The sequence below is a fragment of the Schistocerca serialis genome, chromosome 8 (genome assembly GCF_023864345.2).
Source record: "Schistocerca serialis cubense isolate TAMUIC-IGC-003099 chromosome 8, iqSchSeri2.2, whole genome shotgun sequence".
Lineage (NCBI taxonomy): Eukaryota > Metazoa > Arthropoda > Insecta > Orthoptera > Acrididae > Schistocerca > Schistocerca serialis.
Genome location: NC_064645.1, coordinates 304,749,961 through 304,777,043, shown reverse-complemented (window position 1 = coordinate 304,777,043; position 27,083 = coordinate 304,749,961). Strand labels below are relative to the sequence as shown.

Sequence of the window (27,083 nt, the reverse complement as noted above, 5' to 3'; positions counted from 1 at the left end):
ATTTAGCGTTGATAAAGCTCTCTATCTCAGATCACCATAGAAAATGAACTGTTGTCAAGTTGAAATCTGTTTTGCACAGCTGCACAGGTTTTGCGTGCTTGTAGAGGGGGAGGGTCGTGTGCATGCTCTTCTACTCCTTAAATTGTTTACATTCCACCAGAATTACCATAAAGATAAAATGTTGTACTTTATAACAAAATAGTGAAACCTCCAGTCCGCAATATCAACCAAGGCCTCCTCAGAGACGTAAAAAAGCAGTTGCACAAGGAAGAATACTTTGCACTTACTATTTCTCCAATTGCCACAAATTACGTTTCTTGGCTTGGCTTTGCTAGTGTGAAATAAAATCACAGCTGCCTCTCTAAAACTTGCTATGGTGAAAGGAGACAATGCATGGAGTGCTTTATGAACTGCATCATGGTTCTTCAGTTTATTTTCTAATTTTTAAATTAGCTGATGTGGACGTATAAGTCTCTTTGTTAATTTTTTGATCAAGTTAGATTTTTCATATTTGTATTGTGAAACAATAAGTGTGCTCTCACAATAGATTTTAACCAAATATTTAGCTGAAATAAACACTACCACCGCATTGAAACATACCAATATATGATCATTAGGACACGTGAGACATGGAGTGTTGATCTCAGGAGCAGCCTGCCATGTTCACAGACTCATGTAAATTTTGCAACAATCTGATTTCATTTATCTGATCATTTTAGAACTACATTTATTATACTGATTCAAATTTTGTCATTAATTTCATTTCAACTTTAGCAAGCATACATATACCTCCATGGTGGTTTGTTTCAATTTTAGCAAGCATACATATCCCTCTGAGCTGTTCAACTGTTATTAATCGATACTTGAACATAAAACAAACAACTCTCATTTTGTAGCTGCAGGATACCTTTCAAAGGAAGTAAAACAATGTTTTCATTAGTATTTATGGAATGAACACTGCAAATGTTAGGAACATCTTCCAACTAATAATCTTCACGATATAAGCAACTTTATAAAAAGTGTTGTTATTGAACATATTTTATGAATTTCTATGCTAAAAACTATGTAAAACTTTATGTTGCAGTGAGAGGAGCAAGACATAATTCCATGATGTCGTCCTGTAAATGCCATCATGTTTTTGAAGGTAATCCACAAATTTTCTGTTTCTAATAATGGATGACTTAACCAGTATTTGTTGGAAAATCAGCCATCAGGGTCTCAGTTTTCCGCCAGTTTTTGTCAGGCAGTTTTGTTACAGTTTTGTAACTATATTACACAGCAAACATGTAATTCTGAAAGAGAAATGTTGTGTCAAACTTAATTTCTTGAAATTTCTCTTGCAACTAACAAATCCTTAGCTACACTGTCAAGAACTCAGCAAGTTGCAGTATGATTTTAGTGGAACAGACACTTGCAAATTCTTTTATACCCACTGCAGCATCAGAGATCACTGAGAAACGAAGATGAGTATTTGCTGGTAATTGTTAGACCGTGTTGCATTTCAACATGTAAGAACACACAATTATCTAATGTGTTTTTACAATAAAATCACTTATTGAGAAGGCATGTAAGCTACAAATTATGACCTCACTGTAGCACCTTTTGAATGTTAGCGACAGTAACTTGAAACTGAGCAAACATCTTTAACAGCCACACTACGATGAGTACCAGAACATTCACGCTCAAGTTTTCTTTAATAGATAATCACATTCTCTTAGTTTCTACCTGCTGCTTATGCTTAGCATAATAAAAAACTGATGAGATTAATTTTTGAGAACTGTAAAACACCTTTACTCACACTCTTGAGAACATACCTCACGTAACTGCTGATCAGGTGAATATGAATATGCAGAGGAGCTGGCATGCAGAATTGGCAAAACCAAAGGATTCTCTCTGTCAGCCACCAGGCCAGTACCCTGGAATAATAGTGGAGGCAGGTCTTTCACAGGGCCTGTGATAGTAGGTGCTTCAATCAAGTTTGCTGGCTCTGCTACAATCAGTGTGTGCTGAAAAATTTATTACAGAATTTAGAATTTAAAGAAGACTTATGTGCTACAGTTTGTGTGTTGTACTACATATACCACGAATGAAATATATGTATTAAGAGCACTTTTAGCTATTTTTTAATAACTGTCTCAACTCTTTATCCATTTGAGGACTTTTATAGGTGATAAATTTGTCAGGCCTGATAATCGAGGGGTCAAGATCGTGACAACTGTACACACAATATTAGGCAGACTTATGAGTTGCTATTTCACTTTAGCTGTATCCTCCCTTCATCTTCTGTACATGAACTTAAACAGGCTGTAACAAACTACACTTTTTTTGTTGCTACATTGATGACAATGTAATATTGTCTCCAACTGAGAGTGTGTCAGATTATTTAACAAGGCTACGTAAACAGTATCCACATTCCTATGTAAGCAATCTTATTCCCTCCTGTGTTTCAATTTAACCTCAAATGTCAAGTACAGAATGATAAGTCATGAACTTGAGTTCATGTTCATAAGTTTAACCAAGGGTAAATTTGGTTATCAAACTAGAGGAAGGAGTGTCATCGTAATGGTTGATTTTATAACTTCTTTTTTCCATTCAATTCTTACAAGAAGTGAAGAATGTGACATTTCTTACCATGTGGAGCATGTATGACAGTTTGGGGAGACATGGAACCATGACAAGCAGCTTCTAGAACACACTTGCCAGAAAATGTGAGTGAATAAGCGAACACCCTTCTCGGAAGAATGGACTTAACCAAAAAATGCAAGCAAGCAAATAGTATGTCTCTTTGAAGTGTATTTTAAAAAATGTTTCCACAAGAAACTTGGCTATTATAAATATGCTATTGATTCTGACATCATCAGACACTAATAAAGAACTGGGAGGCCACCAAGTAAAAAGTAAATATGAAAATGTAATTCATTTCAGGAAGGACATGGCATTTCTATACACTGAAGAGCCACCCCAACCTCTGTACTACAAGTGGGGCTGTGCCAATAGAGTGCATCTTGCTGACAGCTTACCACTTTGATGTCACTATGCAGTGGTATTGTGCCACCTATCTAGGTACTGTTAAGTGTCTCTCGATAGCTGTGCAGTCTTTCATGGTTTCCATGTCGCCTCTGCCATGCTATTAGTTAAGCCTCAACTACGCTACATACAAGTCTAGCAGCTTGCATCAACTGACAAAGATCATGAGGGCTAAATGGTTTCAATCAATGAATGCAGTGTTTATTAAGTTTGTTGGGAAAGTGTTTGAACAGCAAATTGCACGATGATTTAGCACTGTATCTATTAAAGCTCTACATAGTAGTAGCAACAGTACAAAATATTATAAAGTGTAATTGAGCTTTATAATGACAAACTCACTCTGCTATTTAAATGGCTACAATAATAGTTCGAAAATTTAAAATAAATAAGTTATGGCAATTAGTATCAATGTAACTTAAAGGGTGATATACCTCCATTCCATTCTCAACCTCGCGCAATTATTTTGACTGTATTTTGCAAAAAGGAAGCACACCTCCATGGCATACCTGCACTGACAGCAGGAAAAAGTGGGTGAAATTGACCGAGAGTCAGCTCATCTTCAGGCAGCACTATAGCTCCTGATAACCGCTCACAAGTAAAAGCAAATGAGTTCCCTCTGGCTCATGTGCATTTCTTTTGTTACATCACGATAAACTAATTTCACATTCTTGCTTCCATTAGAACACAAACTTCCCATCACGCACAACTTTAAACATTGTCAGGTCAATAGTTTTGTACGCTGATATGCGCGTGTACCAGTGGTCTAGGGGTAGTGTCTTTGATTCATAATCAGAACGTCTTCGGTCCCGGGTTTGATCCCCGCCACTGCCTAAATTTTGATAAATAATCAGCATTGGCGGCCGAAGACTTCCGGCATAAGAAGTCAGCCTTATTCTGCCAACGGCCTTGTCAAAGAGGGCGGAGGAGCGGATAGAGGTTCAGGGCACTCTTGTCCTAGGGGTGGGAAATTGCCCCTAAAGGCGGAAGAATCAGCAATGATCAACGACACGAGGACGCAGAAGGCAATGGAAACCACTGCATTAAAGACACGTAACATGTATCCACACGACATGTGGCCTGTAATTGAAGAAGTGTCATGATGATCTCTCCATTGGCAAAAGATTCTCGAATAGTCCCCCATTCGGATCTCCGAGAGGGGACTGCCAAGGGGGAGGTTACCATGAGAAAAAGATTGAATAATCAACGAAAGGATAACATTCTACGAGTTGGGGCGTGGAATGTCAGAAGCTTGAACGTGGTAGGGAAACTACAAAATCTGAAAAGGGAAATGCAAAGGCTCTATCTAGATATAGTAGGGGTCAGTGAAGTGAAGTGGAAGGAAGACAAGGATTTCTGGTCAGATGAGTATCAGGTAATATCAACAGCAGCAGAAAATGGTACAACAGGAACAGGTATAGGATTCGTTATGAATAGGAAGGTAGGGCAGAGGGTGTGTTACTGTGAACAGTTCAGTGACTGGGTTGTTCTAATCAGAATCGACAGCAGACCAACATCGACAACGATAGTTCAGGTATACATGCCGACGTCGCAAGCTGAAGATCAACAGGTAGAGAAAGTGTATGAGGATATTGAAAGGGTAATGCAGTATGTAAAGGGGGACGAAAATCTAATAGTCATGGGCGACTGGAATGCAGTTGTAGGGGAAGGAGTAGAAGAAAAGGTTACAGGAGAATATGGGCTTGGGACAAGGAATGAAAGAGGAGAAAGACTAATTGAGTTCTGTAACAAGTGTCAGCTAGTAATAGTGAATACCCTGTTCAAGAATCACAGGAGGAGGAGGTATACTTGGAAAAGGCCGGGAGATACGGGAAGATTTCAATTAGATTACATCATGGTCAGACAGAGATTTCGAAATCAGATACTGGATTGTAAGGCGTACCCAGGAGCAGATATAGACTCAGATCAGATATAGTAATGATGAAGAGTAGGCTGAAGTTCAAGACATTAGTCACGAAGAATCAATACGCAAAGAAGTGGGATACGGAAGTACTAAGGAATGACGAGATACGTTTGAAGTTCTCTAACGCTATAGATACAGCAATAAGGAATAGCGCAGTAGGCAGTACAATTGAAGAGGAATGGACATCTCTAAAAAAGGCCATCACAGAAGTTGGGAAGGAAAACATAGGTACAAAGAAGGTAGCTGCGAAGATCATGGGTAACAGAAGAAATACTTCAGTTGATTGATGAAAGGAGGAAGAACAAACATGTTCCGGGAAAATCAGGAATACAGAAATACAAGTCGCTGAGGAATGAAATAAATAGGAAGTGCAGGGAAGCTAAGACGAAATGGCTGCAGGAAAAATGTGAAGACATTGAAAAAGATATGATTGTCGGAAGGACAGACTCAGCATACAGGAAAGTCAAAACAACCTTTGGTGACATTAAAAAAAGCAACGGTGGTAACATTAAGAGTGCAACGGGAATTCCACTGTTAAATGCAGAGGAGAGAGCAGATAGGTGGAAAGAATACATTGAAAGCCTCTATGAGGGTGAAGATTTGTCTGATGTGATAGAAGAAGAAACAGGAGTCGATTTAGAAGAGATGGGGGATCCAGTATTAGAATCGGAATTTAAAACAGCTTTGGAGGACTTAAGGTCAAATAAGGCAGAAGGGATAGATAACATTCCATCAGAATTTCTAAAATCATGGGGGGAAGTGGCAACAAAATGACTATTCACATTGGTGTGTAGAATATATGAGTCTGGCGATATACCATCTGACTTTCGGAAAAGCATCATCCACACAATTCCGAAGACGGCAAGAGCTGACAAGTGCGAGAATTATCGCACAATCAGCTTAACAGCTCATGCATCGAAGCTGCTTACAAGAATAATATACAGAACAATGGAAAAGAAAATTGAGAATGCGCTGGGTGAAGATCAGTTTGGCTTTAGGAAAAGTAAAGGGACGAGAGAGGCAATTCTGACGTTACGGCTAATAATGGAAGCAAGGCTAAAGAAAAATCAAGACACTTTCATAGGATTTGTTGACCTGGAAAAAGCGTTCGACAATATAAAATGGTGCAAGCTGTTCGAGAGTCTGAAAAAAGTAGGGGTAAGCTCTAGGGAGAGATGGGTCATATACAATATGTTCAACAACCAAGAGGGAATAATAAGAGTGGACGATCAAGCACAAAGTGCTCGTATTAAGAAGGGTGTAAGACAAGGCTGTAGCCTTTCGCCCCTACTCTTCAATCTGTACATCGAGGAAGCAATGATGGAAATAAAAGAAAGGTTCAGGAGTGGAATTAAAATACAAGGTGAAAGGATATCAATGATACGATTCGCTGATGACATTGCTACCCTGAGTGAAAGTGAAGAAGAATTAAATGATCTGCTGAACGGAATGAACAGTCTAATGAGTACACAGTATGGTTTGAGAGTAAATCGGAGAAAGACGAAGGTAATGAGAAGTAGTAGAAATGAGAATAGCGAGAAACTTAACATCAGGATTGATGGTCACGAAGTCAATGAAGTTAAGGAATTCTGCTACCTAGGCAGTAAAATAACCAATGACGGACGGAGCAAGGAGGACATCAAAAGCAGACTCGCTATGGCAAAAAAGGCATTTCTGGCCAAGAGAAGTCTACTAATATCAAATACCGGCCTTAATTTGAGGAAGAAATTTCTGAGGATGTACGTCTGGAGTACAGCATTGTATGGTAGTGAAACATGGACTGTGGGAAAACCGGAACAGAAGAGAATCGAAGCATTTCAGATGTGGTGCTATAGACGAATGTTGAAAATTAGGTGGACTGATAAGGTAAGGAATGAGGAGGTTCTACGCAGAATCGGAGAGGAAAGGAATATGTGGAAAACACTGATAAGGAGAAGGGACAGGATGATAGGATATCTGCTAAGACATGAGGGAATGACTTCCATGGTACTAGAGGGAGCTGTAGAGGGCAAAACTGTAGAGGAAGACAGAGATTGGAATACGTGAAGCAAATAATTGAGGACGTAGGTTGCAAGTGCTACTCTGAGATGAAGAGGTTAGCACAGGAAAGGAACTCGTGGCGGGCCGCATCAAACCAGTCAGTAGACCGATGAAAAAAAAAATTTTGCACTGAAAGCATTGTAAGCCATCTGGATCAAGCTGAACGGACTTTGTAATTTTAATGTTTTGTCTGGCATCCAAGTGAAATTTTAGAAAATCTAAAACATTCTACTTCATGATAAATTTTACTATTGTCATTAGTAATATTAGGGACATGGCAAGAACTTTGATTTCACAATCAATCATGATGGCTGTAGAACAGCTCATAGCCCCGTGAGAGTTATGGATATGACTGTTACCTCACTTCCAACTTCAACTTCACTAACATGCCTTCTTTTGAGTTGCTAGCACTCGCCAACTAACAGGGAGGAATGGTGGGGAGTCAGGCCATTTGGTTTGGTTGGAGTTCCAACCTGCCTACACACAGCATAAAAATGTGACACAACATGTCGGATCCAATACTGGTTAATACAAATTGTAGCACCCATAAAGCCAGTACCTAATTTTTAAAACTTTGCTTTTTGTTGCAAATTACAACTAACGTTAATAATGTTTATACACCCATTATTTCTATCATAGGCAGTTGGTGATACCTAATATGACAGCTTTTGTTCTATTTTGTTGTTCTTTAACATGTTTTTCCCTGCAGCTTCCCTATTCAAAGATTAATCCTTTAACTGCTCTGGACGTGTTAACGCGCGCGCCTTTCTACCTGTCCCTGTGTACTCTGAACGTGTTTTTGTGCGCCACCAGTCCTTCTACTTGGTACTCTGAATGTGTCTACGCATAGAACAATTGTTGTCAATGGACTTAAATTCTAAGAAAGTGAAGAAGATCATAGATGGTTTCCATTTTCAAGAAGGGGAATAGAAGAGAGACTAACTGCTACACAAGCATTAGTGTGAAATGCAAGATACTCTACTTATTTGACAAAACTATATGTAAGAACCCCTCCCCCATGAACCATGGACCTTGCCATTGGTGGGGAGGCTTGCTTGCCTCAGTGATACAGATAGCCATAACGTAGGTGCAACCACAATGGAGAGGAATCTGTTTAGAGGCCAGACAAATGTGTTGTTCCTGAAAAGGGTAAGCAGCCTTTTCAGTAGTTCTGGGGACAACAGACTGGATGATTGACTGATGTGGCCTTGTAATACTAACCAAAACGGCCTTGCTGTGCTGGTACTGCGAATGGCTGAAAGCAAGGGGAAACTAAAGCCGTAATTTTTCCCGAGGGCATGCAGCATGGTTGAATGATGATGGCGTCCTCTTAGGTAAAATATTCCGGAGGTGAAATAGTCCCCCATTTGGATCTCCGGACAGGGACTACTCAAAAGGACTTCGATATCACGAGAAAGAAAACAAGCATTCTACGGATCGAAGCATGGAATGTCAGATCCCTTTTTTCGGCAGGTAGGTTAGAATATTCAAAAAGGGAAATTGACAGGTTAAAGTTAGATATAGTGGGAATTAGTGAATTTCGGTGGCAGGAGGAACAAGACTTCTGGTCAGGTGAATACAGGGTTATAAATACAAAATCAAATAGGGGTAATGCAGGAGTAGGTTTAATAATGAATAAAAAAAATAGGAATGCAGGTAAGCTACTACAAACAGCATACTGAACGCATTATTGTGGCCAAGATAGGCACGAAGCCCACACCTACTACAGTAGTACAAGTTTATATGCCAACTAGCTCAGCAGGTGATGATGAAATTGATGAAATGTATGATGAGATAAAAGAAATTATTCAGATAGTGAAGAGAGATGAAACTTTAATAGTCATGGGTGACTGGACTTCGATAGTAGGAAAAGGGAGAGAAGGAAACGTAGTAGGTGAATATTGATTGGGGGTATGAAATGAAAGAGGAAGCCGCCTGGTAGAATTTTGCACAGAGCATAACTTAATCATAGCTAACACTTGGTTCAAGAACCATGAAAGAAGGTTGTATACATGGAAGAAGCCTGGAGGTACTAGAAGGTATCAGATAGATTATATAATGGTAAGATAGAGATTTAGGCACCAGGTTTTAAATGGTAAGACATTCCCAGGGGCAGATGTGGACTCTGACCACAATCTATTGGTTATGAACTGTAAATTAAAACTGAAGAAATTAAATAAGGTGGGAATTTAAGGAGATGGGACCTGGATAAACTGACTAAACCAGAGGTTGTACAGAGTTTCAGGGAAAGCATAAGGGAACAATTGACAGGAATGTGGGAAAGAAATACAGTAGAAGAAGAATGGGTAGCTTTGAGGGATGAAGTAGTGAAGGCAGCAGAGGATCAAGTAGGTAAAAAGGTGAAGGCCAGTAGAAATCCTTGGGTAACGGAAGAAATATTGAATTTAATTGATGAAAGAAGAAAATATAAAAATGCAGTAAGTGAAGCAGGCAAAAAGGAATACAAACGTCTCAAAAATGAGATCGACAGGAAGTGCAAAATGGCTAAGCAGGGATGGAGAAAAGAGAACTACTTGTATGAATATCAAGAGCTCAGATGGAAACTCAGTTCTTAGCAAAAAAGGAAAAGCAGAAAGGTGGAAGGAGTATATAGAGGGTCTATACAAGGGTGATGTACTTGAGGACAATATTATGGAAATGGAAGAGGATGTAGATGAAATGGGAGATATGATACTGCATGAAGAGTTTGACAGACCACTGAAAGACCAGCGTCGAAACACGACCTCGGGAGTAAACAACATTCTATTAGAACTACTGACACCCTTGGGAGAGCCAGTCCCGACAAAACTCTACCATCTGGTGAGCAAGATGTATGAGACAGGCGAAATACCCTCAGACTTCAAGAAGAATATAATAATTCTAATCCCAAAGAAAGCAGGTGTTGACAGACATGAAAATTACCAAACTATCAGTTTAGTAAGTCACAGCTGCAAAATACTAACGCGAATTCCTTACAGACAAATGGAAAAACTGGAAGAAGCCGACCTCGAGGAAGGTCAGTTTGGATTCCATAGAAATGTTGGAACACGTGAGGCAAAACTGACCCTACGACTTATCTTAGAAAATAGGTTAAGGAAAGGCAAACCTACGTTTCTAGCATTTGCAGACTTAGAGAAATCTTTTGACAAGGTTGACAAATACTCTCTTTTAAATTCTGAAGGCGGCAGAGGTAAAATACAGGGAGTGAAAGGCTATTTACAACTTGTACAGAAACCATATGGCAGTTATAAGAGTTGAGGGTCATGAAAGGGAAGCAATGGTTGGGAAGGGAGTGAGACAGGGTTGTAGCCTCTCCCCGATGTTATTCAATCTGCATATTGAGCAAGCAGTAAAGGAAAGAAAAGAAAAATTTGGAGTAGGTATTAAAATCCACGGAGAAGAAATAAGAACTTTGAGGTTCGCTGATGACACTGTAATTCTGTCAGAGACAGCATAGGACCTGGGAGTGTAGCTGAATGGAATGGACAGTGTTTTGAAAGGAGGATATAAGATGAACATCAACAAAAGCAAAACAAGGATAATGGGATGTAGTCGAATTAAGTCGGGTGATGCTGAGGGAATTAGTTTAGGAAATAAGACACTTAAAGTAGTAAACTTTTGCTATTTGGGGAGCAAAATAACTGATGATTGCCGAAGTAGAGAGGATATAAAATTTAGACTACAATGGCAAGGAAAGCATTTCTGAAGAAGAGAAACTTGTTAACATCGTGTACAGATTTAAGTGTCAGGAAGTCCTTTCTGAAAGTATTTGTATGGAGTGTAGCCATGTATGGAAGTGAAACATGGATGATAAATAGTTTGGACAACAAGAGAATAGAAGCTTACAAAATGTGGTGCTACAGAATAATGCTGAAGATTAGATGGGTAGATCACACAACTAATGAGGAGGTACTGAATAGGATTGGGGAGAAGAGGAGTTTGTGGCACAACTTGACAAGAAGAAGGGACTGGTTGGTAGGACATGTTCTGAGGCATCAAGGGATCACAAATATAGCATTGGAGGGCAGTGTGGGTGGTAAAAATCGTAGAGGGAGACCAAGAGAGGAATACACTAAGCAGATTCAGAAGGATGTAGGTTGCAGTAGGTAGTGGGACATGAAGAGGGTTGCACAGTAGAGAGTGACGTGGAGAGCTACATCAAACCGGTCTCAGGACTGAAGACTACACCACCACCATGTATAAGAGAATAGGACAAAAGTGGCCACCATACTGGGGAAGACAACAGTGCGTTTAAACAGAACATGATCCTATACAGATAACCTCTATTTTATAACAGGTAATGGAGGAATTTATTGCAATATGGAAGGAGTTACATATTGCTTTTGTAGATTTGGCAAAAGCTTGTGACCAGGTCCCTAGAGCAAAACTGTGAGAAGCTAAGAAAAGAAATATACATCTAAATCAGGACACACACACACACACACACACACACACACACACACACACACACACACACACACACAACTATATGGTGCTGCCACCATGTAATAAATAGGGCATGCGTGTGAAGATGTGTTTCTTACTCTAGCTTGTCAAAGGATAACCAAGTTTTTTTTTTTTTTTTTTTTTTTTTTTTTTTTTTTTTTTTTTTTTTTGGGTGGGGGTGGGGGGTGGGAGGGGGAGGGGTAAGCCTATCAACAACTTAACAGTTTTGCTTTTTGATGAGTGATCTCCTTTAACCTCAAAGTATTTACATTCTACAAGTAGTTTCCTAAAACGAATATACAGATATAGATGACCTATGACCTTTTACATTTCATGACTGAAGGTTACAGACATTATAAGGTATATATTAAAAGAGGGTCAAAGCTATCACAAAATGACTGAGAAAAGGTTGCAGTTATGGCATCCACATTGTTCAGTTTATATGTGTAAGTTTCTCTCTGAAGATTGAGGAATATCTGTGGAGGAAAAGGGAATCTTTAAAGATGTACCGATGTTTTCATTAAGTTTATCTGCTGACCAAGTTATTCTAACAAGACGAAAATGACCATGATTTCATGATACGACATTAATATCTGGAATATGACACATGGGAACTACAGGTGAGTCTTAAAAAAACCGAATATCTGGATGTGAATAGTGACACTAGATTTGAAGTACACCTGAATGATGGAGCTGTTATGAGGTAGATAGAAAAATTTAATATTAAGGGGCATACATTGACAAAAGAGTATAGGGTAATATTTAAATATAAATTTTGTATATGATGGTGCAAGAAAAAGGATGATGTTAGATCTCCCAAATTCATATGATCTGATGCAGGCTGTGTTTTTTCCAACTAGGGTGTAGGGGAACAGTAGCACAGCCATAGACAATATTTTTATTCATTCTTCATTACTAAATTGACATTCTGTTAGTAAAAGGGTGAATGGCCTTTCAAGACCATGATGCACAAATTTTAACACTAAAAGGCTTTTGTACTCAAACAAGTGTCACATATAATTAATTACAAACTATGTAGGACAGTTAATCCAACGACAATAGAGAGGTTTTTAAACTTCGTCATGGAACAAGAGTGGCAGGATGTTTATAGTGCCGATAACATAGATGACAAATATAATGTTTTTCTCAATACATTTCTCATGCTCTTTGAGAGTTGCTTTCCATTAGAATGTTCTAAATGGAGCACTAGCAGTAAAACGTAGCCCGGGTGGCTGACTAGTGGGATAAGGATATCATGTAGAACAAAGTGGTAATTATATCAAAATGTTATAAGTAGTCACAACCAAGCTGCTGTAGCCCATTACATATAGTACTGTAGGGCGCTTAAAAATGTTATTAGGAAGACAGAGTGTGGGGTATGCAATAGAACAGCTAATTCACAGAATAAAATTAAAACCACATAGTCAGTTGTGAAGGAAGTGTCTGGTCAGCAGCACTAGGTCGATGATATAAAGTCAGATCGTAGTAAAAATATTTCTGTTACTGATAAATCAGATATATGTACAGTGTTTAACAATCATTTTCTGAACATTGCTGGGGAATTAAATAAAAATTTAATTTCTACAGGGAATCCTATAACTCTCTTGGCAAATGGCTTTCCAAGATTGATGTTGGAAATACTCCTCTGTGAGACAGATAAGGGGGAGATTGAGTCAACAATTAGATCACTGAAGACTAAGGACTCTCATAGATATGATGGAGTGCCTAGCAGAATTAAAGTACTGTGCTGCACATGCTAGCCCTGTACTTGGCCATATTTGTAATTTTTCCTTTAGGAATGGTCAGTTTCCTGAACAATTAAAGTTCTCAGTAGTAAAGCAGCTTTATAAAAAGAGAGAAAGATATAATGTAGACAATTTTAGACCTATTTCTATGCCATCAGTGTTTGCTAAAGTTACTGAAAAGGCTGTGTATGTAAGGATAATTGATCATTTTATATCACATGATTTTCTATTATATGTACAGTTTGGCTTTAGAAGTTGTTTACCAACTGAAAATGCTATATTCTCTTTTCTCTGTGAGGTATTGGATGGGTTAAACAAAAGATTTCGAATGCTAGGCATATTTTTTTATTTAAAGGCGTCTGATTGTGTTGATCACAAAATATTTCTCCAGAAGTTGGACAATTACAGAATACGGAGAGTAGCTCACGATTGATTCACCTTTTACTTCAGCAAGAGACAGCAAAAGGTTATTATTCACAGTCTTGAGAATAGCTTTGATATGGGGTCTGAGTGGGTTATGGTGAAGTGGGGGCGCCCCGGGGATCAGCATTGGGGCCACTCCTGTTTCTTATTTATATAAATGATTTGCCCTCTATTATTACAGGTTAACTCTAAAATATTTCTATTTGCTGAGGACACTAGCTTGGTAGTAAAGGATGTTGTGTGCAACATTGGCTCAGTTTCAAATAGTGCAGTTCATGACATATGTTTATGGCTTGTAGAAAATAAACTAATGCTAAATCACAGTAAGATTCATTTTTTACAGTTTCTAACACACAATTCAAGAAAACCTGACATTTCAATTTCACAGAATGGGCATATGCTTGGTGAAACAGAACAGTTAAAATTTCTAGGTGTTCTGATAGATAGTGAACTGTTGTGGAAAGCTCACTTGCAGGATCTTGTTCAAAGACTTAATGCTGCCGGTTTTACTATTCGAACACTAACTGAAGTGAGTGAGTGTTCGACACAAAGATTAGTCTACTTTGCTTATTTTCATTCACTTATGTCATATGGTATTATATTTTGGGGTGACTCTGCCCATTCTAAAACGATATTTTTGGCTCAGAAACGGGCAGTTCGGTCAATAAATGGTTTAAGTTCACAAACATCTTGTCGACCCCTGTTCATGAGTCTGGGTATTTTGACATTGGCCTCTCAATATACACATTCCTTACTGTCATTTCTTCTTAACAATATTAGCTGATTCCCAAGAATAAGCAGCTTTCACCTAGCTGCTTGCTGGAAATCAAACCTGCATTTGGATCGGACTTCTTTAACTCTTGTGCAGAAAGATGTACAGTATACTGCTGCATCCATTTTCAATAAGCTACCACTAGAATTAATTCTGTCAGAGACAGCAAAGGACTTGGAAGAACAAGTTGAACGGAATGGACAGTGTCTTGAAAGGAGGATATAAGATGAACATCAACAAGAGCAAAACGAGGATAATGGAATGTAGTCGAATTAAGTAGGGTGATGCTGAGGGAATTAGATTAGGAAATGAGACACTTAAAGTAGTAAAGGAGTTTTGCTATTTGGGGAGCAAAATAACTGATGATGGTCGAAGTAGAGAGGATATAAAATGTAGACTGGCAATGGCAAGGAAAGCTTTTCTGAAGAAGAGAAATTTGTTAACATCGAGTATAGATTTAAGTGTCAGGAAGTCGTTTCTGAAAGTATTTGTATGGAGTGTAGCCATGTATGGAAGTTTTTAAAAGACAGACTGACAGGCATAGGATTAAAAAACAGCATCATCAAATGTCCTTAGCGAGGTTTGTCAAATTGATAAAACGAAGAACACGAGCAGCTGCTCGTGGGTCATCCGCTAAAATGGCATCGAAAGTATTTGGCAGGTTAAGATCGAGGCGCAGTGTGTTAAGATCTGGACAGGACAGTAAAATGTGTCTAACCGTCAGCAAGTGCCCACATGGGCAGAACGGCGCCGGCGCAGCCGTCAGCAGATGGCGATGGCTGAACCGGCAGTGTCCAATTCTTAACCGGGCCAAAATGACCTCCTCCCGCCGAGAAGGGCGTGAGGAGGACGTCCAAGCCACGGGACGAGGTTTTAAGGCCCGAAGCTTGTTGTCGGTAAGTGCAGCCCAATCGGCATGCCACAGAGATAAGATGCGCCGACAAATCACCCTGCTAAAATCGGACGAAGGGACGCAACAAAAAGCTGTCCGAGGCTGGAGGACCGCAGCCTTGGCCGCGGCATCTGCAGCTTCGTTCCCAGGGATACCGACATGGCCAGGAACCCACATAAAGCTAACTGGAGAACCGACGTCCACCAGCTGCTGAAGAGAGCGTTGGATCCGGTGTACGAAAGGGTGAACCGGGTACGGATCACTGAGGCTCTGGATGGCGCTCAGGGAATCTGAGCAGATGACATAAGCAGAATGTCGGTGGCGGCAGATGTAAAGAACAGCCTGGTAGAGGGCAAAGAGCTCAGCTGTGAAGACAGAACAATGGTCATGGAGCCGGTATTTGAAACTTTGTGCCTCGACAATAAAGGAACACCCGACCCCGTCATTGGTCTTAGAGCCATCTGTATAAATGAATGTCATGTCGATGAACTTTGAACGAAGTTCCAAAAAACGGGAGTGGTAGACCGAACCGGGGGTGACCTCTTTTGGGAGCAAGCTGAGGTCAAGGTGAACGCGGACCTGAGCCTGGAGCCAAGGTGGTGTGCGGCTCTCGCCCACTCGAAAGGTTGCAGGGAGTGAAAAATTAAGGTGTTGAAGGAGGCGACGAAAGCGAACTCCAGGGGGTAGCAGGGCAGAGACATACAACCCGTATTGACGGTCAAGAGAGTCGTCAAAAAAGGAACGATAAGACGGATGGTCGGGCATTGACAGTAGCCGACAGGCATACCGACAAAGCAGTATATCGCGCCGGTAGGTGAGTGGCAATTCGCCAGCGTCAGCATGAAGACTCTCTACGGGACTGGTATAAAATGCTCCGATCGCAAGTCGTAAACCCCGATGTTGTATGGAGTTGAGGCGGCGTAAGATGGATGGCCGTGCAGAGGAGTATACGAAGCTCCCATAATCCAGCTTGGAGCGGACGATCGACCGATAGAGACGAAGTAGGACGGTTCGATCCGCTCCCCACGACAGACCACTGAGAACACGGAGGACATTTAAAGAACGGGTACAACGGGCGGCCAAATAGGACACATGTGGAGACCAGCTAAGTTTCCTGTCAAATGTAAGGCCTAAAAATTTGGTTGTCGCCACGATTGGGAGAGCAACGGGACCGAGTCGTAAGGACGGTGGGAGAAACTCTTTGTAGCGCCAGAAGTTAATACAGACCGTCTTCTCGGCAGAAAAACGGAAGCCATTGGCGACACTCCAGGAGTAAAGACGGTCAAGAGAACGCTGAAGACAGCGCTCCAGGACACGTGTACACTGCGCGCTGCAATAGATGGTAAAATCGTCCACGAAAAGGGAGCCTGATACATCAGCTGGGAGGCAATCCATTATTGGATTGATCGCGATGGCGAAGAGAGCGACGCTCAAGACTGAGCCCTGTGGCACCCCATTCTCCTGGCGAAAGGTGTCGGACAGGACAGAACCCACACGTACCCTGAACTGTCGATCCATTAAAAAGGAACGAATAAAAAGAGGAAGGCGACCGCGAAGGCCCCATGTATGCATGGTGCGGAGAATGCCCGCCTTCCAACAGGTGTCGTAAGCCTTCTCCAAATCAAAGAACACAGCCGCGGTCGGGCGCTTCCGCAAGAAGTTATTCATAATGAAGGTCGACAAGGTAACCAGATGGTCAACAGCAGAGCGGCGCCTACGAAATCCACATTGTACATTGGTAAGTAGGCGTCGAGACTCGAGCAGCCAAACCAATCGAGAGTTAACCATTCGCTCCATCACTTTACAGACACAGCTGGTAAGCGAGATGGGTCGATAACTGGAAGGCAAGTGCTTGTCCTTCCCCGGCTTAGGAATTGGGACAACAATAGACTCGCGCCAGCATGCGGGAACATGTCCCTCAATCCAGATGCGATTGTATGTACGAAGAAGAAAACCTTTACCCGCAGGAGAAAGGTTCTTCAGCATCTGAATATGAATAGAATCTGGCCCTGGAGCAGAGGACCGTGATCGGCCAAGTGCGTTTTCGAGTTCCCGCATGGTGAATGGGGCATTATAACTTTCACAATTCGAGGAGCGGAAGTTAGGTGGCCTAGCCTCCTCTGCCTGTTTGCGGGGGAGGAAGGCAGGGTGGTAATGAGCGGAGCTCGAAACCTCTGCGAAAAAGCGGCCGAAGGCATTGGAGACAGCCTCAGGGGCTACAAGGACGTCATTCGCGACCTTCAAGCCAGAAACTGGTGAGTGGACCTTAGTGCCAGATAGCCGGCGCAGGCTACCCCAGACAACAGAAGAAGGAGTAAAACTGTTGAAGGTGCTTGTGAAAACAGCCCAGCTGGCTTTCTTGCTTTCTTTGATAATACGACGACACTGAGCACGTAATCGTTTATAATTGATACAATTCGCCACTGTAGGGTGGCGTTTAAATGTGCGTAAAGCACGTCGACGAGCACGTAAAGCGTCTCTACATGCCGCGGTCCACCAGGGGACCGGTACGCGACGTGGAGAAGGAGGGTGAGGGATGGAATATTCAGCAGCAGCGAGAATGACTTCCGTGAGGTGTGCGACCTGACGATCGCAACTTGTAAAGGTTTGATCCTGAAAGGTCACCCTGGAAGAGAAGAGCCCCCAGTCTGCCTTGGAGATGGTCCAATTAGAGAAGCACGGAGAGGGGGTATGCTGCAGGAGATGGATAACACACGGGAAGTGGTCGCTCGAATATGTATCAGAAAGTGCATACCACTCAAACCGGCGTGCAAGTTGGGGAGTACATATAGAGAGGTCTAAATGGGAATAGGTGTGAGATGTGTCCGAAAGAAAGGTTGGGGCGCCAGTATTGAGGCAGACGAGATCGAGCTGGTTGAAAAGGTCTGCTAACAAGGAGCCCCTCGGGCAGGATGCTGGAGAGCCCCAAAGGGGATGGTGGGCATTGAAGTCTCCAGTTAACAAAAATGGTGTAGGTAGCTGAGCAATAAGTTGCATCACGTCTGCCCTGGTAACGGCAGATGACGATGGAGTGTAAACGGTACAAAAGGAAAACGTAAAAGTGGGGAGAGTAATGCGGATGGCAACTGCCTGCAGGCCGGTGTGCAACGTGATGGGATCGTAGTAAATATCATCCCGGACCAGCAACATAACCCCTCCATGAGCTGGGATACCTACCACAGGGGGTAGGTCAAAACGCACAGAGGTGTAGTGTGCCAAGGCAATTTGATCGCATGGGCGTAGCTTCGTTTCCTGGAGGGCTACGACGAGCGGACGGTGCAAGCGGAGCAGCAACTTCAAGTCCTCTCGGTTGGAGCGAATGCTGCGAATATTCCAGTGAATAAGTGCCATCGTAAGAAAAGGAAGATGAGAGAAGAGGCCTGGCTTCGAGCGAGCACTGCCGCCGCTATCAGTAGGCGGACAGTCATCGTCCATGTGGTCTATAGGGTCATCGGCCATCTCGGGAGGATGGCCGGGAGGGGGAGCTTCCTCCGCCAGTGAACGGCCAGATGTACGGCTACCAGCGGTGCGGCCAGGCGAAACAGATGACGGCCTGGGGCGGCAACCGCTGTGTGGCGCAGGAGAAGGAATGCGCCGTGGCGGAGAAGGAGAACTGTGCTTCCTATGCGCCTTTTTCGAAGGACGTGTAGTGGAAGTACCGGTCGAAGGCTGGGAGGTCGAGGTACGGAGGAAGTCTGCACGGGATGGTTCCTTCTTGAAGGCCCGTGCATCTGACTTCGATGTCTTCGTCTTAGCAGAAGCTGAGGAAGGTGCTCGTGTCTGTGGGGTGATGGGAGGAAGAGGAGACGTCGACCGCGCGATCTTAGCACTGGCCGAACGGACGACCGTGGTGCTGAAGGTCAGATCGCATGTCTGGGTTGCTACCTCCCGGGTAGTCCGAGGAGAGGCGAGGACAGTACTGTATTTCCCCGCTGGGAGCAGCGTGGGCTTCCTACTAGCCAATAGCTTGCGAGCAGCCGAGGTGGACACTTTCTCTTTGACCCGAATTTCTTGGATACAGCGTTCTTCCTTATAGACAGGACAGTCGCGGGAGGATGCGGCATGGTCACCCTGACAGTTCACACAACGAGGAGACGGAGGTGGACAGTCACCCTCATGGGCATCCCTGCCACAAGTGACACATTTAGCCGCATTGGAACAAGACTGTCTAGTGTGATTGAAACGCTGACACTGGTAACAGCGCGTAGGTGTCGGGACATAGGGGCGAACAGAAATAACCTCGTAGCCCGCCTTGATGCGCGATGGCAGCTTAACACTATCGAAGGTCAAGAAAATTGTCCGGGTCGGTACAAGGTCATTGTTGACCTTTTTCATGACCCTATGGACAGCCGTCACGCCCTGCTCAGCGAGGAATGATTGAAGCTCCTCATCAGTCAATCTGTCGAGGGAGCTAGTATACACTACACCACGAGACGAGTTCAAAGTTCGGTGGGCCTCCACCCGGACAGGGAACGTGTACAGGAGGGTGGCCCGAAGCAGTTTTTGTGCCTGAAAGGCACTCTCAGTTTCTAGTAATAAGGTGCCGTTTCGCAACCTGGTACAAGATTTGACAGATCCGGCTATGGCATCTACGCCCTTCTGAATAACGAAAGGGTTGACAGAGGAAAAATCCTTTCCGTCCTCAGATCGAGAAACTACGAGGAACTGTGGGGCAGGCGGTAGTACTTTTGTCACTGTTGGCTGGTCACGTTTCCGTTTTTGAGTCGAAGTCGAAAGAGATGGAGTAGAATCCATTGCGGAGGAATCCCCCATGATTGCCAGCGTCTCCGATGGCGCGCTCCTTCCTTGTGGGGACCCTCTCAGAGGGTACTCCCGCCTTAGGTGAATGTTTACACCTCAGGTCACACCTCCCGAGAAACAGACGGAGGGACCAATCGGCATGGTCAGAAGGTATCAGCTCAGGCAATCACCCCTCCCCGGGCCTGGCCTTTACCAGGGGGTACGCGCGTGCCTTACATGTCTACCCAGGGCGGGGAATTACGCGTTACCCCGTCACCGGCTACGCGTGCGAACGCGTGGGTCGGCCTTCAGGCACGCACAGGGAGGAAGGAAGAAGAGGAAAAAGAAGAGAGAGAGGGAGAAAGAGGACAGACTGTCTCAAACGCCGAGGCGGAGACCAGAGAAGGCAAGGAGAAGAAGGTAATGAGAAGGCAAGGAGAAGAAGGTAATGAGAAGCCAAGGAGAAAAAGGCAAGGAGAAGGCAAGGAAAAAAAGGCAATGAGAGGGCAAGGAGAAAAAGGCAATGAGAGGGCAAGGAGAAAAAGGCAATGAGAAGGCAAGGAGAAAAAGGCAATGAGAAGGCAAGGAGAAAAAGGCAATGAGAAGGCAAGGAGAAGTCAAGGGAATGAGTAAGGAAGACAGTGAGGTCGAGAAGAGCAAGGAAAGGAACCAACAAAAGGAAGGAAGAAACGAAAAGTGAAAAACCAAAAAGACCACGATTATAGGTCGTGGAACCGTCCGTCTCCGGACGCAGGCGCTAACTACCCCCGTGAGGGGGATGGACTCCTTTTAGTCGCCTCTTACGACAGGCAGGAATACCGCGGGCCTATTCTAACCCCCGGACCCGCAGGGGGGATGTATGGAAGTGAAACGCGGACGATAAATAGTTTGGACAAGAAGAGAATAGAAGCATTCGAAATGTGGTGCTACAGAAGAATGCTGAAGATTAGATGGGTAGATCACATAACTAATGAGGAAGTATTGAACAGGATTGGGGAGAAGAGAAGTTTGTGGCACAACTTGACCAGAAGACGGGATCGGTTGGTAGGACATGTTCTGAGGCATCAAGGGATCACCAATTTAGTATTGGAGGGCAGCGTGGAGGGTAAAAATCGTAGAGGGAGACCAAGAGATTCAGAAGGATGTAGATTGCAGTAGGTACTGGGAGATGAAGAAGCTTGCACAGGATAGAGTAGCATGGAGAGCTGCATCAAACCAGTCTCAGGACTGAAGACCACAACAACAACAACAACAACCACTAGAATAAAAAATCTTGTAAGTACTCCACACACTTTCAAATTGAAACTGAAGAGTTTCCTCATGGGTCACTCATCTTATTCCGCCGAGGAGTTCCTTGAAAAATTAAGCTGATTCTTCTTGTATTGTTGATTGCATTTATTTAAACTTATTGCTTGACTTTATTCGGGTCATAAACATTTTATTTTTATTTGTGTTACTTTTATATTGTAATTTCATGTACTGACATGTTCCATGACCTCGATGATTTGCCCCTTGATTTGGTCCTATGGCACTTGACGTGTAAATAAAATAAGAATAGAATGGAGCAGAAAAGTAATAGGGGGTATGAACTCTTGACTAATGTTTGAATCTGTTCTATGCTATAGATTAGAACTGACATCAAAAGAAGACAAATAGCTGCAGAAATGAGTGCCAAATTATCAAGAACTGAGATGAAAACTTATGATGAAACAACAGCTACAATGAGGGCAAATGAAACACTGATACACAGAATTGAAAGAAAACAGCTGAAGGGGTATGGGCATTTGTTGAGAATGTCAAGTCACTGGCAGACAAAGATAATTTTTGAATGGAGACCACCAGACAGATGTAAATGAAGTAGGCCACAAAATTCTTGGAAAGACCAAACAACAAAATAATGGCATGTGCAAGAGGGATGTCCTGAATAGTGAGGGCCGGCAGAAGATAATACGAATACAGCAAAATGTTGTTATTAATTAATCCTTGTATTAATTAATCCTGTAACAACATCATTTTTAAATACAGATTCTATATGCTTTTAGCAATAGTGTGGTACACTGGTTGATTTGAAGATTTTGTGTTTAGTGACTTCATGTTCATTTCATCTTATGTTTGCGACAGTACTTTATTTTTGTCTGAGGCAGCTTTAAACCCTTTTTGCTTACAATGCTTACTCAAGGCACTTCCATACGTTCTCTATTATTTTCTTTGTGTTTAGAAACACTAGTATTTGAAAATTAGAATCACTAGTATTTGAAAACTTAAAGCAGCAATGCAAATTTGTTTTATTTATTATTGAATTTCATGGCTTTTAGATTGGCTTGTGTTTAGAATTTCTTTCCTTACGTGGCTTGAATTTAAATTTGTCTTTCTTAAATGGAAATGGCATTTTCCCACTCAGCCTGAATTTATACAGGCCTCTCCTTTATTATACATCTAATCCCTTCTTTTTACATCTATTATTGAGTGTTTAGCCTGACGAAGGTGCCATATGCATGAAGGTGGCAGGATTCTCTTAGGCTGTACCATTTTTCGCTTTGGTTCACAATCCATACCATTCTTGATTCTTTGACAGATATTCAAAAACCGCTGTCTCTATTTAATAAATTTACGGCTATGGTACCCCCAAATAACATGTTGTATCTTGGTAACTGAGTTTAGGCATATTACAGGCATTCCTTGTTTCTTTAGTTTTGCTGTCAGATTGGGATCTCTCATACGGCATGATTTCAGATTCCCTTTTGCTCTAGATATATCACTTTAATATGTGCTTATTCTCATTACTTTATTACTAACAGCTTATAATCATAAGCAAGAGCACACAAGAGTCTAATTAGATTCCTTCGAATTACTTGTTTTCGTTGCCTTTATGGTTGATGGTTCTTATGAATTATTAAAATTTTGCTTTTTCAAGTTTCTTGCCTCTGTATATTTCTTCATAATATACTAAATATAGTCATAGCATCTGAATCTACACTATGTGCAATGCAGAAAGATATGTTACATGTCTCTTTTCAACCAGCAACAAAGAAGTTTGTGTGTGTGTGTGTGTGTGTGTGTGTGTGTGTGTGTGTGTGTGTGTGTGTGTGTGTGCCCTCTGTAAAAACAGTTGAGTTATTTACTGCTCTAGCATGTTGCAAACATTTTTTGGCTCCAAATTTTCATTATCCGTTCAGGAATGACTTAATTTGTTACTGAAAAATGGGAGTTGTGTAACATACACTTCTGTAGAAACCGTTAGCCTTTGTGAAGGTAGACATCTCACTGAAAGCTATTTTATGTTCACTTTCCAATGCAGCTTCCATTATTGTCAATTTCTCGGTATCTCTTGATCAATCCAGTGTTGTTCTACTGTGTAAATTGTCTGCTTCAAGTATTAGACAATATTTAAACAGTGCCTTGTAAACAATGGGAGTTCGATGCTCAGATTACCATTCACAGGCCACATGAATTCACAAATTTTAGCTGTAGGGCTGAGACTGACTTCAGGACCCAGCTAATCTTCAACGGCACTGAACCACAGAGACGACAAATAAAGCCAGCTTTTACTCTCTTTGTCAGTGGTATTCCACATCTAGTTATCTCTGAAATTGCATGCAATATTTATTTTTTGTTGTAGCCATTCTCACAAAAGACTTTTCATAGGTGGTTCAGTTCTCGTGGCAAGTTTTCAGCATCAGAGACAGTTTCCACTGTATGAATCAACATCCTCAGAACAGTATGCTTTTGGGCCGAGCAATAGTGCCTAAAACCATGCAGATACCTGCCTGTATGAGTAGTCTTCTGCATTCGTTGTGTTGGAATATGCACTGGGATTTTTCCAGGTAAGTATATCAAGAAAGAGCTACTCAGTTTTCAACCTTCATGAACTTAATGTGGTTATGAAACAGTGGCAGCTGGTGGTAATTTTCTTTGATGGGGCCCAGATAAGAAGCCAATAAACTTTATAACATAATTGTTCCAAATGCTTGTTATAAAACCTTCATTTTTGTCACTTATGTCAAAGGAAAGGACTCTCTCAACAGGATTCTTCCCCTCAATATACTGCAGCAAAATGAAAAACTGACTTACACATAATATTTGTTGTTTCATTTGCCTCCACATAAACAAAGACCCAGTAATAATGTCTTTAATTAGTTCTTCAATGTTATCTTGGTATATTAGTATGTTTCTGCACTGACATTTTACATGCTGAATCAATCTGAGCAACAATGTTAATGTTGCCAGACATTTTGTATTTACAAGCATTTTCTAAATGTATCCCACCTTCTTCACATTTCTTAATTTGATCACTTAAATGCTTCAAATCCTTCCATCCGACTGTTGCCCAAAATCATTTATCACCAAACAACACAAAAAAGAAACAAAATAACTTGTGTTAAGCATTAATGCACATGAGAGTGGCTGCAGGTAGGTGTGTTAAGTGATGCAGTTGAAAATTTGTGCTACAGGCCAAAAAATTGTGCTACAGGCCAAAGCTGGTGATCCTAAACATCGTGTAGACCTGTGTAAATGTGGGAGAGTGGTGATGTGACAGAGACGGAAGGGTCTGCTGTTGTGTGGACAAAGAGGGGTACGCATGAGCATGTCCGTCCACTGGGCCTACCTGATAAGGCTCTAAGCTATGCCACAGTGAGGTGTGAGCCAGAGAAAAAGAGACAGCTTTGTCACGTCACTACAACTGCAGTTTTCACAGCCAGGGCACTGGAGGTGGTGCGGTCACCTGAAGCTGGCCCATGGTATTCACTGAACGAGATGGGGAAATGAAAACAGGCACATCACTGTGGAATGATGTGCCGAGAGGAAGGGTGAGGAGAAGTAGCAGCAAGATATGGCCCATCTTCTGGGAGCTCAGAGTATGGTGAGGCCAAGTCTATCTGGCCCTTAGGTCAGTATTACACTATCAAATTTCTTTTACAAAGACATCTGACAAAATATTCATCATATTTCTTTAACTAAGATATCTGACATGGCACAAAAATGGGGTATTATACTGTCATCAAATATCCCATCTTAGTTTCCTCAGAATGGCTGGCATGTAGTAACAGAAGAACTGCATGCATGCATTTTGATGGTGTTAGTTTTATAGTGCCCAGTCACTAAACGAGGCAGTTATTTTTCCAACACAAATACAAAATGTAATTAAACTAACATCCCTCTTCATGTTAATGTTAACATATAATAAAATCTGAGTGCAATGTAATGTATACAGTAACTGAGTAATAACTGTGTCATCAAGAATCCTTTAACATGAGAAATGAATTTAGACCTAATTATGAGTATATTCGCATGTTTGTGACATACTTTCGCTTCAACATTTCGTCCTCTAACATGTCCACCTGTGCAACATTTGATCCAACAAATTTGACAAAAGGTGACATTTGAAAAATTTCCCTATTACACTATGTCAAATATACTTGACAAAGCAACTTTGTCAAAGAAATTTGATAGTGTAATGCTGGCCTTAAGAACAAACCGCCCCTGTTATGAACAATATTCAACTGTTCCAAGAAATCTCCCATTTTTTCAAAATACTGTTGGAGTGCAGACAATATTAGGTCGGCCAGACTATGAACATGTAAAACAATGCCATACTCAACATGATAGTCATCTGCTATTACATTACCCAAAGAAATCAGCAGTAGATGCACTCAAAAATGTTGATAAAACTGCAATCAACACCTCTGTAGTTATGAAAAGTAGTGATTTTTTGGGATACCATAATTAAAAAAAACTATAGAGAGAGAAATATCTCCTACCACCATCAACAGAGGTGCCAATTTTGCATACATTATAAGTTGAAGTGAGCACAGCAGATGCAGGAAAAAACTATCGCCTTATACAAGAAAGCACTGAGCACAGGCTGACATCACAGCCAGTAAAATGATGAATAATGGCCAGGTGGATGGAGTGAAAGGGAATAAACTGCAAAGTCATCAGACCCTTCATTCGTTAAGGGGAAAACCAGGAGTAGTCATTAAAGGAAGGAGGTGAAAGGTACATCCCGGAAAGCCGAAGTGTAACACAATAAAAAACAGATGAAAGCCCAGAAAAAAGACATCATGCACAAGTCATTAAAAGATCAGTCGAAACAAGGCATTAAAAAGAATAACGAGAGAAAAAAAGGTGGAAAGGGTAGAGGCCAGGCTGGGCCATCCAGCAAGGTCCACATGAATATTGACAGGGTCAGTAAACACAAGGTAGGTAGTTACCAGACAATGGCAAGGAGCACTCAGCCAAAAGCTTATGGATGGACAGAAGTCACTAGATGTGGCTGGAAGGCAAATAACATTTTATTCAATTCAAGAACTCTTACCAAGAGGAGCTACTACTTGGAGAAATACTATTAGCGGGAAGGCAGGACAACCATTGACAATGCCCACATTTAGGCCAAAGGCCAACCATTTGCTCCAGCACTGGAGTACCTGAAAAACAACTGAAAGAGTGGCTTAGAACTTGTGAAATTTGGTGGCAAGTCAGAAGCCTTCCAAGGTGTAACAGGTAAGCCATTGGCCTTCTGGTGCTGACTCGATGGTGTTACTGGTTTCTGAATCATATGCGGAAGCCTCATTTTTGATTTTTTAACCAGTTTGAGGTAGTGTCTGATGGAATACACACACTTGCTGTGGTTTTATTAACACTAATAAAACATATTTGTTACAGGGGAAACTGTAATGATTTTGCTGCAATATTTGACCTACACAGATTTAAACTGTTCCTCTGTTTTGCCTTTGTATAGTTTCATGTGGAAATTGAAAGAATTCAGTTGAAGGGGTCCACTGACCAGTCCAGAGGGTAATCTAGGAATTTTTCTGAATGCAGTTAGATTGTGAAAGGAAATCAATTTGTCATCAGTGTTGGAGTAGTGACAATTTTAATTCTGCCTTGTAGACAAAGCAAGGCTGGAAACCCTTATTAAGACGGTTTCAACAGTGCAGCAGAGCAGAGAATTGCTCTATGTCTGACAACAAAGACTTTTATTCATTACTCAGTGGTGCCACACTTTATATAATTTGCATTGTGCTGCACACCACTAGGAGCACATGGAGTATGATTGCAGACACATGTGGCACTGAA

General features: G+C 41.8%; 1 protein-coding gene across 1 annotated transcript in view; it reads right to left on the bottom strand.

Annotated features, from left to right (window-relative positions):
* Window positions 1–27,083, bottom strand: part of LOC126416552 (dolichyl-diphosphooligosaccharide--protein glycosyltransferase 48 kDa subunit) — a 52,024-nt gene that overhangs the window by 18,481 nt on the left and 6,460 nt on the right. The window contains exon 4 of the mRNA XM_050084297.1: window positions 1,815–2,006. Coding sequence (XP_049940254.1) covers window positions 1,815–2,006 — 192 coding nt within the window. The remainder of the gene's footprint in view (window positions 1–1,814; window positions 2,007–27,083) is intronic.